Below are 15,962 nucleotides of genomic sequence, written 5' to 3'. Positions count from 1 at the left end.
CATTAATATTTAATTAAAAATACTTTTACATAAATTAACGACGACGATCAGGTTGGTCATATCAGTCACCGATTTCACACCCCCTAACTACTCTTAGTTGTTGTCCTCGTTGATTCACTTCAAGTGTTTGAGGATTTGAGGTCTCAGGAACATCAACAGAATCCTTAGAAGTTCTTCCATTTTTAAGAAGAACTATGTATGGAGCGACACACTGCCGTAAATGAGTTTGCGACCCATATCAGAGTAGTTGGGATGTGTTGAAGGAATCATTGTTGTGCGGTCTGGACGATTGAAGAGGGGCATTGGTTTGCGGCCTGAACGATTGAAGGGGGACATTGATGTGAACGCTTCGTTGGAGAATGATTGAAATGATTGTTGTGGTATTTGAAAGTCACATAGTTGTTTTGATGTTTGAGCATTTTGACGTTGAAACTTCTTGTGTGTAAGTGATTTTTTGTGGTCGCATAAATACCTCTATGCGGAGACAAACCCAGTTGCAACCGATTTGTATCAAGCCATATAAATATTAGTTGGTCTAGACGACGTTGACATCAAAGGGTCACATAAGACATGGTCACGACGCTTCCTCCATTTACGACACTTAGATTTAGCAAAGTCCTTCCGATTGACAAAGTTTCATTGTTCATTAATTTTTAGTTGGTGCCATTGGCCGAGGTCAGTCGGGAGATTTGAGATGTTTTGAAACATTCCGAATTGCAGTTTGACACGGTCACTGTGTTGCATCTCCACTACGGTGAATCTGATGATCGGCGTGCATGCAGTCTAAATGACTGCATCTTCTTCTCTGACTTCATGTTGATGTTCTAAGTTTAAATATGGACGTTAGATGAACCGTAGAAGAAAAAAAGATTAGATCATAAAATGGATAAAATTAAAAATAAATTGATTCGTTTAGTGACAATACATCTCCATATGTAAGGTGATCAAAGAGATTGCGATATTGAACGATACAAATGACATATATTGTAAGTCATATGAGCCGACCATCTAAATAAAAAAATATACAAATGAATTAGTTAGAGACAATAATCATGATAGTTAGAGACAAATAAATTAGTTAGAGATAACAAATTAGTTTTAAGAATCATGATAGAGCTAGTGATAAAAATGAAAGAAGAATTTGAAATGAGGTGTGAATTGTAGTAAATAATAGGAGACACCTCTATTTATATTAAAAAGTTCTGCTTGTACATTGATGTCAGACCAGTTGACATCTCCTTTATGCACTTGTACACTGACGATAATTGAATTGACAATACCATATAAAATCGTCAATACAATTGATGCATTCTCTATAAAATTGTCGCCAATTTATCTAATAAGAACACTTCATCCTCGTTTAAAAATAAAGTATTTTGAGAAATTTCTTTAAACATGAGAAATTAATTTGAAAAAGTAAATTATTTGGGTAAAAATTTAGGAGAACGAATCTTAGAAAGTATGTATCAAAACTCATTTCAATATGAAAAGTTATAATTTAAATAAGTGCTGGTTGAAAAAAAGTGGCTCCCACTGCATTGACACATGTTATGTTCTTCAAGAAAGTCTTTAAATTGCCATGTATTTCCACACCATTGATTTTCTACATTATGTTGTGTGCGGAATTGAATTTTCATTTTTAAACTCAACTCAGTCGACAAACTTGGTCTTTATTTTTTTAAAGCAATAAAAATTTCACGCTTTTCATTCAACCTAATAATGCAAGTAATTGGCTAGACAAGATGTGACATGGCATCCATGACATTGACAAGAATGATATACACCTGTATGATGCTTGTATCTATATTTTTCTTTCTGTTTCTATGTAAGGAAATGTATGATGGTTGTATTTATATTTTTCTTTCTGTTTCTATGTAAGGAAAAGCAAGGTTCACTTTCTTTATGCCTTTCTTCTTTATATATATATATATATATATATATATATATATATATATATATATATATATATATATATATATATATATATATATATATATAATATTCTCTAATGAAAAAATTAAATTAATTGAATATAATCACATGTACCTCTAAGTGTTAGACACTTAACATCGACATATGTTAGACATTAATATAACTTGAATCAAAATTTTTGATGCTAGGAAGATTATTATTGTCATACGCGTCCGTGTCTGATACTTGACATTAATACGTGTCAGATATCAAAATTGTTTTATATAGATTATTAAAATTAATTGAATATAATCAAATGTACGTGTAAGTGTTTGACGGTTAACATCGACACGTTTTAGACACCAACATATTTTGAATCAAAATTGTCGGTGTTATGAAAATTATTATTATCATAAGTGTCGGTGTCTGATATTTGACATTAACACGTGTCAGATATCAAAATTATTTTATATAAGTTATTAGGTTAGAAATTCTTTTTATTTTTAATTTCTAAGGAACAAAACAAACTTGTTAGAAATTCCTTTCTCTTTTTCTTTTCCAACTATAGCACTTTCTTGAACATTCTTCTCTGTTAATTCCAAAACCAGCCAACAACATAACTCCTTGGTTTTAAATGAAACCTCATCTATAAAAAGGATATAACCAGTCTAAAATTATTATCAACATCAGTGAAAGAAAGATGGCAAAAACACACCAAGTTGGAGTAGCCATGGACTTCTCTCCTACCAGCAAATTAGCACTTAGATGGGCTGTTGATAATCTGATCAACAAAAATGATGAAATCATCATGATCATTGTTCAACCTCCCTCAGCTGATCACACCAGAAAAGAGCTTTTCGAAAACACTGGTTCACGTTAGTGCCCTTTTTCTCATTCTCTTTCTTTTATATCACAGGTAGTTCTTTCTTGCATCACAATCTATGACAACTTTTCTATGTTTTTTTAATGAGTTTGCAGCTTTGGTGCCTCTAGAGGAATTGAGAGAAATAAACTTTACAAAGCAATATGGGATTGCCAAGGATGTTGAAGTCATAGATATTCTTGAAACTGCTTCCAAAACCAAAGGGGTATTTACGTAATTGAATATAATCATATATGTCGATATCTCGGACTTTGTTTTTAATTTGAAGTATTGATGTTTTGAATCAGGCAAAGGTAGTTGCAAAGGTGTATTGGGGAGATCCAAGGGAGAAATTATGCAGTGCTGTGGAAGATCTTCATTTGGATTCATTGGTTGTTGGAAGCAGGGGTTTAGGTACCATTAAAAGGTAGTACTAAAATTTATGTTTCACTAAATTAACTTGAATGTTTTAAGAGAATTTTTGTGATTAATTTGATTCAAAAGATTGTTTAAACATTTGGCATGTTTTTTCTTATTTTTTCAGTGTGTTGTTAGGAAGTGTTAGCAAGCATGTGGTTACAAATGCTTCTTGCCCGGTCACTGTGGTCAAGGGAATGCAATCTTCAAAGTCTAGGCATTCATATTATTGATATTTACTTTAAATTTATATACATATGAAAAAAATAAATCACTTAAAGTATTGTACCCTTTGAATAGCTTGAATAATTGTCTTTTTTTGGGGCATGTTTTGTATGTAATTAACATATAAATTTGAGTAGTATTAGGAATCATCTTTACAATTTATCACTTAGTTACATCTCATAGTGATAGTTATTTGCCCTATATTATGGAATATGGATGAGAGACTTGTTTTTAATAAAATAATTATAGTTTACAGAACGTTATAATTCTATTGGATGATGGTGTAAAAATAGTTTACATTGACCGTGTATTATCTTTAATCTCATATATATATATATATATATATATATATATATATATATATATATATATATATATATATATATATATATATATATATATATATATATATATATATATATATATATATATATATATATATATATATATATATATATATATATATATATATATGAGATTAATTGAAATACACTGACAGTGTAAAAGGGTTTTACACCGTCAGTTAATTATAGACGTTGGATATTAAAAGAAGTTTGACTTTTATTTTAAAAATCTATAAAGTAATACAAATGGGTGATGGTGATGAACCGATGATGTAAAATTTTTTACACTGACAGTGTATAGTAATTAATCCCTATATATATATATATATATATATATATATATATATATATATATATATATATATATATATATATATATATATATATATATATATATATATATATATATATATATATATATATATATATATATATATATATATATATATATATATATATATATATATATATATACACGAATATCTTACTAATTTTCAATAAAATGATAAAGAATTCATATTAAAACCAATTTTACATCTCCAGAATTAATTTTACTTTATCTAAAAGTCGAACCAAAGAAATGTATTGGTCTATACCTTTGCTTAGTTAAACTATGGATTATTTTCAAGTTTCTAAAAATTTGGATCATTTTTTACTCAAGCACTACTTTTCCTTACCTTTATTTATCTTTGTTTAAATAATAGACTCCTTTTAGGAGCACGGCCTATTGAAAGAATGGATTCAATTGAAAAATCCCACTTCCTTTGTATTATTATTTAAGATATTAAAAATTAATTAAGGTATGAAAAATGTATGTTAGCTTTTAGAAGATAATTTTTAAAATTTAAAGAAGATTTATGTGGAGTGATGGGGTAGGAAGGTGTTTCTAAGATTAGGTTGAATTAACTGATTTAATGTCTAAAAATTTAAGCGGGAACGCGGTATAATTGTTTTGTGATCTTTACTTGATAAATTTAGTCTTTTTATATAAATGACGTTGAAGGTTGATATACACATGTTCGATCTTTGGTGTGATAAATATGAGATTCCTCATGCTTTCTCTTGTTGGGAGGTAGGTCTTCTAGCTTACATTTTGTTTTTATGAGATGGACATACATGTCTTCTTTAGGTTTTAAGTTGAACGATTCTTTTGATTAGTTTGTGGATAATTTATGTTAAATATATAATTTTTTGTGTCAAGCATAAGTGTGTTCGACAAAGTAGAAATAGCGTGCGTTCGACAGAGTCGAATAAAGTCTGTATTAATTGTATTCGACAGAAAGTCAAATACAGTTTGTCGTTGTTATTGTTGTTGTCGAAAGAGTTAACTTCGACAAAGCTAAAACTTAGCATTTGTTAGTTAGTTAGAGATTATTTAGTGTGCAAGTAATCTCATATATAAATAGGGAGGTATCTTATCATTGTAAGAGTATAAAACAAGAGAAATTTAGTTAGAATAAAATGCTGAGAGAAACTATGCATAATTTGATCCATTTTCTTTATTTTCTCCCAAAACCCTAATTTCTCTTTTGTTCCCCAATTCGCTTTCATAATTTTTTTTCTTTTCAAATCATTGTGAGACGAAATCACGAAATCATCTTGCAACCAAGGTGTGGTTGAATCACTCGAGTGAAGAGTGACGAACATAAATCATAAAAATTAATTCTTGTTCATTAAGATTGATTCAAATTATCTCTAAGATTGGGGTTAATTTCCAACATCTGGTATCTAGAGCTCGGGCTGTGATTCTCGGAAGCATAGTGCAATGACTTCTCATTCGAACGGGAATTTTCTAGTGAAACTTCCAATCTTGAATGGTAAGAATCATGAAAATCAGTGTAAGTAGATGAAAATTCTTTTCTATTATCAAGATCTTCGGAATCTTGTGAAGAATGAAGTAACACCAATTGGATAAAATGCTACAAATGAACAAAAGGTTGCATACAAAGATTTGAAGAAGAAAATTAGAAAACTCTCTTTATAATTCATCAATGCGTTGATTCAGACAACTTTGAGAAAGTTGGTGATGTAGACTCAACAAAGGAAGCATGAGACATCCTAGAGAAATTGTTTGGAGGCACTGAGAAGGTGAAAAAGGTGAGGTTACAAACTTACAAAAGAACATATGAATTGCTTCAGATGGAAGAAAGTGGAAGCATCACTAATTTCTTCACTAGAGTAACGAGAATGATGAATCGAATCAAGATGTATGGAGAAGTGTTGACATCAAGATCAGTAGTTACATGGATCTTGAGGTCATTGACTCCAAAATTTGATCATGTGGTAGTAGCCATAGAAGAATCGAAGGATTTGTCAAGCATGACAAAAGAAGAGCTTAAAGGGACGCTTGAATCTCATGAACAAAGAATAGATGAAAGATCTGTAAGCAAGATAAAGAGTGGTATAACTCTACATGTGCATTCAAGAAAATAAAGACAAAGGAAGATGGAATATTAACAAAGGTATAGAGAGTTACAACTATTCGACTAGTAGAGGAAACCATCAAGATGGCAGTTCATACCATAGATAACCCTCGAACCAAAGCAATCACAGAGATGATGCTGCAAGTAGAGGAGGAGGCGATGGAAAAAACCTGATAAAAACCATATTCAGTTTTACAATTGTAAGAAGTATGAACATTATGCAAGTCAACGTCGAGGAGGAAAGAATAAAATCAATAAAGTGATGAAAGACTTGCAAAACACGAAGAAGAAGATATGTTGTTGAGGTTACAATGAAATATTCAGAAAGATTCAAGGACCAATGGTACTTGGACTCAGGTTGCTCATCACACATAACTGGAAGGAAATATTGCTTTGTCAACATAAGTCCCTAGATGAAGAACAAGGTGAAATTCGCAAATGATAATACCCTAACTGCTGAAGGTATTCGTGATGTTCTGATTATGAGGAAAGATGGAAAAAGGTCGATAATTTCCAATGTAATATATATACTAGGCATGAAAAGAAATTTGCTCAGTATAGGGCAACTGGTCGAGAAAAATTACAAAGTGTTGATCGAAGACAAGACGATGAGAGTTCTCGACTTAGGTGGTAGGTTAATCTTGAAAGCACCTATGTCTCAGAACACAACCTTTAAGATTGAACTCAACGTGATGGAGCGCAAATGTCTGGAAACTTCAGCTATCGGAGATGAATGACTATGGCATTACAAACTTGGCCATCTAAATTTCAAAGACATTATAAATATGAAAAGAAGAAACATGGTTTCAAGATTACCAAAAATCGACATTCCAAATGAAGTCTGTGAAGAATGTGTTAAAGCAAAGAAACACAAGAATAACTTCAACAAAGATGCAGGAAGCAAGTCGAAGGCAATTCTTGAAGTCATATATTCATATGTGCGTGGTCCTACCCAAGTAGATTCGATTGGAGGGAACATATACTTTGTCACATTCATAAATGATTCTAGTAGAAAGTTATGGACATAACTTATCAAGAAGAAAAGTGATTTTCTTGATGTGTTCACAAAGTTTAAATCTAGGGTGGAGAGATAAAGTGGTCGAAAGCTCAAGACTCTGAGAACTAATGGAGGTGGAGAGTATGTTTCCAATGATTTTGCTGCTTGATATGAGAAATAGGGGATTATGCATAAGATGGTGCCATCCTACACTCCACAACTAATGGAACTGTATAAAGGAAGAATAAAACCATTATGAATATGGTGAGGAATATGCTAAGAGGCAAACATTTACTTAATGAACTATAAGGTTAGGCTGTGTCGACTACAACATATATCTTGAACAGATGTTTGACTAAGAAACTAGAAGGAATCAAACCAAAAGAATGTTGGCCTGGTGTCAATCCTATCTTATTAAGTCATCTGAAGGTGTTTAGGTCTATAGCAAGTAGTGATCAACAAAGACGTGATCATAGATGAGCTGAAGGAGTGGGATTGAAAAAAAATGTCAAGAAGGATTCAGTGAGAATCTTATGTGATGAACCAACTAGTGAGGCTGACAAAGAAGTTTGACAAGATGAAGTCAGAGGTTAAACATGCATAAGCAGAACTCAAAGAACAAGAAACATGCTTGCATGATTTCAAGAATATGTGATTACATCATATAATATGGTCGATGATGAAGGAGAACTTCTCCACTATTATTTCAAATCTTTTTAGCAGTCGACTAGCTATTATGAAGTACATAATTAAATTCTCCTTAATACATCTATATTCCTTTGTGATCTGCTTTATGACTAACTCTGAGTCACCCATTATTTCGACTCGATTTGTCCCAAATTCCAACAATATTTCAAGTCCGGCTATGAGGGCTTCATATTCAGCCTCATTATTTGAGCAGAGACCCCCCCCACTTTGTACTTGAATCTTGTTGGAATTTTATTAGGAGAAATAATTATAAATCCTATGCATGTACCATCCCTGTGACTAGACCCATCGAAGTACAACTTCCAAGGTTCTAATTCGAGATAGTCCAATGCATTTGCATCTATGGAGTGATCGACTATAAAATTTGCTACCACTTGTCCTTTAACAGCCCTTAATGGCATGTACGTTAAAGAAAATTCAGTTAACGCTAACGCCCATTTCCCAATTCGACTATGCAAAATTGGTTTGAATAACATATTTTTAATAACGTCGAAATGAGATGAAACATAGACATCAACATGTTTTATATAATGCTTTAATTTTGTGCAAGAGAAATACAAGCATAAACACAAATTTTCAACTATGTTATACCTAGTTTCTGCATCATTTAAAACTCTAATGAGGTAATAGATGGCTCTTTCGACACCATTATCCTCCTCTTAAGCCAACATGCTCCCTAAAATATTGTCAGACGCAGATATATACAATCTCATACTTTTATTTCTACAAGGGGGCGTCAGGATTGGTGGATGGCTCAAGTATGCTTTAATCTTGTCAAATGCTTCTTGTTGATCCTGCCCCATTCGAACCCTTCCTTATTGAGTCGAAGCGAGGGTGAAAAAGCTTGTGTCTTCCCACTAAGGTTTGAGATGAATCTCCTCAGTAAATTGATCTTGCCTAGTAGTGACTGCAATCCTTTCTTTGTTGATGGCGCTTTCGCTTCCATTATGGCCTTGGTCTTATTTTGGTTTATTTCAATCCCCTTTTTATGGACCACAAAGCCTAAGAAATCCCCAGCATGCACACAAAAAGCGCATTTTAGAGGATTCATTTTCAGACTAGGCTTTCTCATCCTTTCAAAGGATATTCGAAGATGGTCAATGTGACTATTCCCTAAAACAGACTTAATGACAATATCATCTATATAGATTTTCATAAAAGTCTCTATAAAATCATGGAAGATCGAATTCATCGCTCTTTGGTAGGTTGCCCCAGCATTTTTCAAACCAAAACGCATCACCATCCATTCGTAGGTGCCTAAGGCTCCAGGGCATCGAAATGCTATTTTTGGGACATCCTCTTCAGCAATAAATATTTGATTATACCCATCAAGCATGCTTAAATATTCATAGCCTGCAGCGGAATTGACTAGAATTTCTGCCACTGGCATTGAATATTCATCCTTTGGGGTTGCAGTATTTAAGTCTCTAAAATCTATGCAAACCCTTAAAGTACCATTCTTTTTTACAACAGGTACAATATTAGCTAACCATTCGACATACTTGGCTGTGCGAATGAAATTGCAGCGAATGAGCCTTTCGACTTCTTCTTTAATCTTCGAAAGTACTGCTGGTGCAAATCGCCTTGGGTTCTATTTCACAGGCTTCTTTCTAGGCTTGATTGGCAACTTCAATTCGACCAGCTCTCTGCTCAAACCAGAAATTTCATCATAGTCCCATGCGAAACACTCTTTGAACTCTCTCAACAACTGAACTACTTCGACCTTGAGTTGAGGATGGATATTGGCACTAATATAAGTTGGCCTTTTTATCAATCCCTCGCCCAAGTTTACTTCTCCAAGGGGGTCCTGAGCCAGCATTTTAATGTTTGTTGCTAGCGGATCCTTCTCGAAACCCAAAGGCTCATCATCGTAGATAGCGTCGAGCCTTTGGTCTTGTTCTTCGTTCTGACCCATGTCAGGTGGCATTGGGTCAAAGTCCTTCCCAGGACCTATTGGATGAGAAACTTCACTGGCTTCGACAACCATGTTTTTTACTTCGGGCTCTAAGGCCAATTGTTGCTTGTTTTCTGCTATGTAAGCCGAAATCCTTTTTAGCGCCGTAAACTCAGTCATTATTACTGAATTCACTTCCCCATCCTGTGGGCTCGAATCCAGACGCTCATAATTATCAAAAGTCGTCTTCACCTATTATTTCTCTGTCCCAGCGAAAACCATAGTGAGGGTGCAGTGACAGGGAACAATAAGCATTGTCAACATGGGTGAATGTAAACTCGGCCGAATCACAAGAAGCTATGTTGGCCAAATGCTTGTCAAATTGGCGCGTGTCGATATGATTGATAGGGGTTTTGAAGTACCCCTGATCCGCCTCTATGTTTTCTACGATACCATCTGGGCGCCAAATTATTATCCTTTGGTGCATTGAGGATGGGACAACTCCGACCCCATGTATCCACTCCCTTCCAAGAAACAAATTGTAGTTAGCCTTTATTTCCACAATCATAAACATTGTGGATCTTGTGATTGTCCCTACTGTTAACTCAACTTGGATGACTCCTAGAGTGGAACTCACTTTACCTTCATAGTTGGTAAGCACCATATTATGAGGTTTGACATCAGTATCATACTTGCCAATTTTTCTCAGCATGCGGTGAGGCATTAAATTCACAGTCACTCAACAATCCACCAATATTTTATTAACGGGTACGTCTTCGACTTTTCCAGTGATGAAGAGGGGTTTAAGATGGTTCCTCATGGCCTTATTAGGTCTCTCGAAGAAAGCATTTTGATATTCAACGCAACCATTATTCATCACATAGTAACACACTGGCTTGTGAGCAACCATTTCTCTCTCTGTGATGTTGTTAGTGTCTTCGACTTCAGTAATTCGATTGAATTCCCTACGCATCACAGACACTACCCTGACTAGAATATCTAGCGAAACTTCCGACCCTAAGTCGAAGTTGTCAGTCAGCATTTCATCTTCAGCAGTCACTTGATTGTGTCTTTCCCTGGCCGCTTCTGCTGGATCATTGATTTTTATTTTGACGAAGCTTGAGTCTTCTCTTTGCTTCGCAGGCACATTGGTGCTTGACTCAACTTGGTCTTTCTCACCTTCCTCTCTTTGGGCTTTCCTTCTTCTTTGTTCCCTCCGCCATTGAGATTTGGTCATAGGGTTCTTTCCCTTATAGTTCTCAGATACATGGGAGGTTCTTTTATCAGCCTGAAATTCTTCCTTTAAACGTTCTAACTATCGAACTCTATCAGCTAGTTGGGTCATGTCTTTTAGATATTGGGTATCTAGTTTCTTCCTAATTTAATAGTCAAGGCCCCGAGTGGCTATTTTGACCAGTTCATGCTCCGGTATTTATGTAAAACACCTAGCTTTGAGCAATCGAAACCTATTCAGATATTCATCAATTGGCTCGGTAAACTTTCGTTTGATACTAGCCAATTCCTTCAAACTTATCTTTGTTTGTCCCATGTAAAACTTCTCATGAAACATTCTTGGTTCCAAGTGTGGATCGAACTTTAGGGCAAGGTGGTGAACCATGTGAAAGCATTCTTTGTGAGAGAACTTGGAAAAAAAATTATCCTAAGGCTCTCATTGTTTGACATATCTCCTGCCTCAATTTAGTATCTAGCCACGTGCTCGACAGTGGATTCAGTGGTATCCCTAGCAAACTTAGTGAATTTGGGGATTTTGGTTCTAGGGGGTGCTTCCGTCTGTAAGATATATTCTGACAGAGGTGATGTATAATTTGGCCTTCGAAGGCCGAAATTTACCCAATTTCGCGCCATAATCCTTTCAACCATGGCTGCTAAATTATTATCTGTTGCCAAATCGTCATGTCGAACTTGTCGTATGATATCATCGGCATTTTGGTTTCTATTCACCATTAATACCCTTGGTTCCCTGGGTATTTGTGGTTCGATCCTAGGGGGTGTTGTCCCCCCCCCCTTTGGTTTTGTGGGATTTGCTTGATAGTAAGGTCTTCTTCAAAGGTGGCCTCCTGATTTCCTCTTACCCAATCCCTAGGAGGGTGTCATTGGTGCTGCGATACACCAAGGAATTCAGACATTCACGCCACCTGCGCTGTCATCTGTTGATTCGACTGAGTCGTATTTTGAATTAGAGGATTTAATACGGTGGTCAAGGTTTGGGTTAACATCTAGACCATTTCATGGTTACTTTTGTCTATATGTTGCCTCCACGCTGCCGCAGAGTTATTGGTAAGAGTAGGTAGTTGTGTCGGGTGCCTCAAACCTGAAGATTAGTTAGTTCGACCCATCTTAACTCTAGACCCTTGTACTGGAGAGTTTATGTTAACCACTGGTTCTGAAAAAGTAGAACCAACATTGTGTAAATTGGCCACCACTGAAGTTGGCATTCCATATGGTTGTTCTCGACTACCAAATGGCATTTAGAAACCATGGGGTACCAAAGGCCTGTTTGGAATATCTCTAATTGGTGGGGGAGTGTGAGGAGGCTCCCTAGGCCCAATGTAGGTTAAAATTGGTTCAGTATGGGAGATCGAATGCGTAGGCATCGAACTCAACATAGATGGAACTATTTCAGACACATGCGTTATGGTCGTGTTTGCCCCTATCGAAGAAGAATGGGGCGTTATGTTACTGGTTGATGGGTTTTGAGAGTTTTGGTTATCTGGCGCATTCACATTTGCCATCCTCGTATGGGATTCTCTCCTTGGTCGTTGTTCGTTGTTTATGACTACTTTACCACTTCTTAATAACATACAACGAATCTTTTCCCAAAAAAACTTAACAACCAGAACTAAAAACAATTCGTAACGTCGGCACAAGTCCCACTGGGCGTGCTAATTTGTTTACCTTGAAAATTGGTAAACAACCGCTGATCTTCCAAATTTCTAAATTTGGTTACTCGCAGGATCGATCAGATTGATCCTAGGACATGTGTTAATTGTTTTGAAAATGAGTTTTGGTAATAATGAACACTTCGACAGTACGCGTAGAACTAGTGTTTAAAAACTTATAAAAAAGGCTAATATGAATTAGAGAAAGAAATTGTAAAGGGCTGATAATAAACAACTGACAAAAGCAAATGTTTAAAGCAAAGAAATCTTAAGACTATAAATCATGAAGTAAAAGAAGAGTGTTTGAAATGAAGAAGTAAAGAAATGTATTTCTGGAAGAAAAGTAAAGATAAATTTGTATTGCTTTAAAGTAACTAACAATGGTGTAAGCAAACGTACATTCTGTGATTTACGATTCTTCTTCACACGAGTACTTGGTAAATTTACAGATTTTATACACACTTTGGCACACACATATCCTAACACTAAGACCCTTTATTTATACTGGATCGAAATAACTGTTTCTGGCAGTCCTTCAATCACGTCGAGACACATGACGTCTTGCATGGATGTAACTATCCATTATGCTCCACGTGTACTCTCAACAGTTTCAGATAAGAGCAAAATCCCTCCTTTATTTGAATTTTAAATCATTAATCGAAAATCGTCTTCAACCGTTTTTTAAGAGATATTTCTGAAGTCTCAACTACATGCTGACTCTTATTACCCTTATCCAGTCGAAACACCTCCATCTGGTTGAATATCACCTTCTGGTCAAAAACAGCTATACATAGGATTTCCGTTTTATGTAATTCTTAATGGGCGTCGAAATTATGAGCTAACAATCCCTCAGAATTTGCTCCTCCCACCGTCCTCCGTAGAGATCATGATGTCATACTTGAGGATTTCGAGCAACATTTGGTACCAGAGTACTATCACAACGTGTCAACTCCTGTACATTGGGAGTATGTAGACGACTACATGACATAGTTCTATAGGGTGTCACATCCTATCATGACACCAAACACTTATGGAAGACCATATAGGCTTTCTAATTACGAGGTACTATAGGCTAGGGATGACCACACCAGGACGTGCACAATGTCTGTTGGTGTATTGGGGATATGTCGAGAACGGGCATAGAGGGGACATTACTTTTTGAGGAAGATAGTCCCCAGTTGGTCCACATAGAAGGCATTATTACCAGGACCCAAAATTCCTTGCATTACAGGCGGAGAAACCGAAGGGTTAGGCATACACAATAGTTTAGGTTTGATTGTATTTTTTTTTGTATTTTAGGAACAAGTTATGTATAATATATACATTTTTAATTTAATTTAAGTAATGTATGAATTTTTTTAATGTATTTGTAGTAAGTTTGAATCAATTAATGTATGCGTTTTTTTTTAATTTATGGCTTAAAATAATATAAAATATAATTTGCCCTCAAATCATGTCAAAGTTAGGACAATGTTAATGCATAGAAAGCATTCAGGAGAATTTTCGGAGATACATCTTCGAAATATCATTTGTCATGTATAATTAAAATGACTTCATGGTGTTTTATTGAGATGAATATTCGAATACACCCCAAATCTTTACGGAGATGTATCTCCGATTAGATTTTAACAAAAATGAGATATGTGACTAAATTATAAAAACTAATGTGATTTTAGATGTGTTTGATCTTCATGCAAAATAAATACTTTTTATATTACATCCATAGAATGTGATAAGTATTCTTCTAAACAAATATAATTATAGTTTTTTTAAAAATTATTATATGATAAAAAAAAGTGAGCACTTTAATATTCTAAAATATTGTTAGAGACAAGCTCATCATTGAATAATTTAATTATATATCTTTTTGTATTTTAATTATTTTAAAATAATTATAATTTTTTAATTAATTTTGCCTATAAAGTAGTATTCCTTTCTAAAAGAAAAAGGGTAAGCATGTGACATGTGTATGCATAGTTGAACCATATCGAAATGGAACATACTCTACAACATTTATAGACAACAATGATTTAACACACATGACATGAAGTATGGATCATCCGTACCAAATTTAGAAGCAATGATGATTTAACGTTTCCTAGTTCAAACGAATCATCGATGCCAGCAAACGTCCAAATTCCAAACCATATATATAAACTCTGAATAACAAGCCAACCATTGCATGTTCCCAACAGAATCCTCCACAATACTCATATTAATAATGACATTTATTACATTTCATACCACACAAATTATTAGGATAACTCTTCCAAATCGGTGATACTATAAGTAATAGGCATAAGAAGAATACTTTTCACTAGGGAAAGGTAGCATTTCTTTTAAGTTTTAAGAATACGTGTGTATGCATCATTTATGATCACATGGATAACAAACTCTATCGTAATCTTGAAGATTTTGCGGCTATCGATCACTTGAGATATTGTCATTGAAAAAATAGTTCGATTCGACTTTCTTTTTGGTAATTGTTACACTATTTTAACGTGGACTAGCATTGTTAGTTCTGTTTTTTTTTTCCTTTTCTTTTTAAGAATTCAGATTAGTTAGATGTTAACAATATTGAAATTTAATGTTAATTTCAACTATATGATTTTATCATATTATGTTTTATGTGATTATTATTGAAAAACACTTTATTTTATTCGTTTTTATTTTATTAAATTTAGGTGGGAGACTTATATGTGTTAGTAACCGGACTAAGAATTTTGAATGCTGAAGATAAAATATAAAATAAAATTGATATTACATGATATTAAAACACATTTGTTTATTGAAGTTATGATGATCAATTTTTTTTAAATAATTTAAATGTTGAACGGAATCTTTTTTATTTTATTATATAATTTAATATTGGAGGGTTTTCAATTGGCAAACGAGACATATCCTATCTTTTTATAAGATTGATTCTATAGCATCCATCAAGAATCATAGGTTGGAATTACACTTTATTCTCAACAAATCAAAATTAATGTTAAAAACTCTTCACTATTGTTATGCTTTGATAGAGTTCATAGAAATCATAATGAAACTTTTCATTCTTTGATAACAGAATTCTGTTTTGGAAAAGCTCACACAAGCTAGATCACTGTTTGCCTTATATAGATGCAAAACAGAGTGACCTGTGATAGCAGGTCACCACTATATCTAAACTGACAGTTGCCAGTAACACCTTATACAAAGTGTATTATGTCTATTCTAAGAGATATTCTAATACCCCCCCCCCCACACACACACACACACACAAACTCATGGGGAGCTTGCAA

At 34.1% G+C, this 15,962-nt stretch overlaps 1 protein-coding gene across 1 annotated transcript; it reads left to right on the top strand.

Annotated features, from left to right (window-relative positions):
- Positions 1-2,441: 2,441 nt before the first annotated feature.
- Positions 2,442-3,664, top strand: LOC127121198 (universal stress protein PHOS32). Its single transcript, XM_051051770.1, has 4 exons — positions 2,442-2,786; positions 2,890-2,999; positions 3,082-3,200; positions 3,318-3,664. The coding sequence occupies exons 1-4, from the start codon at positions 2,612-2,614 to the stop codon at positions 3,421-3,423; spliced, it is 510 nt and encodes a 169-aa protein (XP_050907727.1). The 5' UTR covers positions 2,442-2,611; the 3' UTR covers positions 3,424-3,664.
- Positions 3,665-15,962: the final 12,298 nt, after the last annotated feature.

The sequence above is a fragment of the Lathyrus oleraceus genome, chromosome 2 (genome assembly GCF_024323335.1).
Source record: "Lathyrus oleraceus cultivar Zhongwan6 chromosome 2, CAAS_Psat_ZW6_1.0, whole genome shotgun sequence".
Lineage (NCBI taxonomy): Eukaryota > Viridiplantae > Streptophyta > Magnoliopsida > Fabales > Fabaceae > Lathyrus > Lathyrus oleraceus.
This window is presented reverse-complemented; position numbering and strand designations above follow the sequence as displayed.

Excerpts from the sequence above, each read along its gene's own strand:
- LOC127121198 (XM_051051770.1), top strand. The coding sequence starts at position 2,612 with ATGGCAAAAACACACCAAGTTGGAGTAGCCATGGACTTCTCTCCTACC. Across the intron at positions 2,787-2,889 it reads TTTCGAAAACACTGGTTCAC|CTTTGGTGCCTCTAGAGGAA; the intron begins GTTAGTGCCCTT and ends ATGAGTTTGCAG. Across the intron at positions 3,201-3,317 it reads GGTTTAGGTACCATTAAAAG|TGTGTTGTTAGGAAGTGTTA; the intron begins GTAGTACTAAAA and ends TTATTTTTTCAG.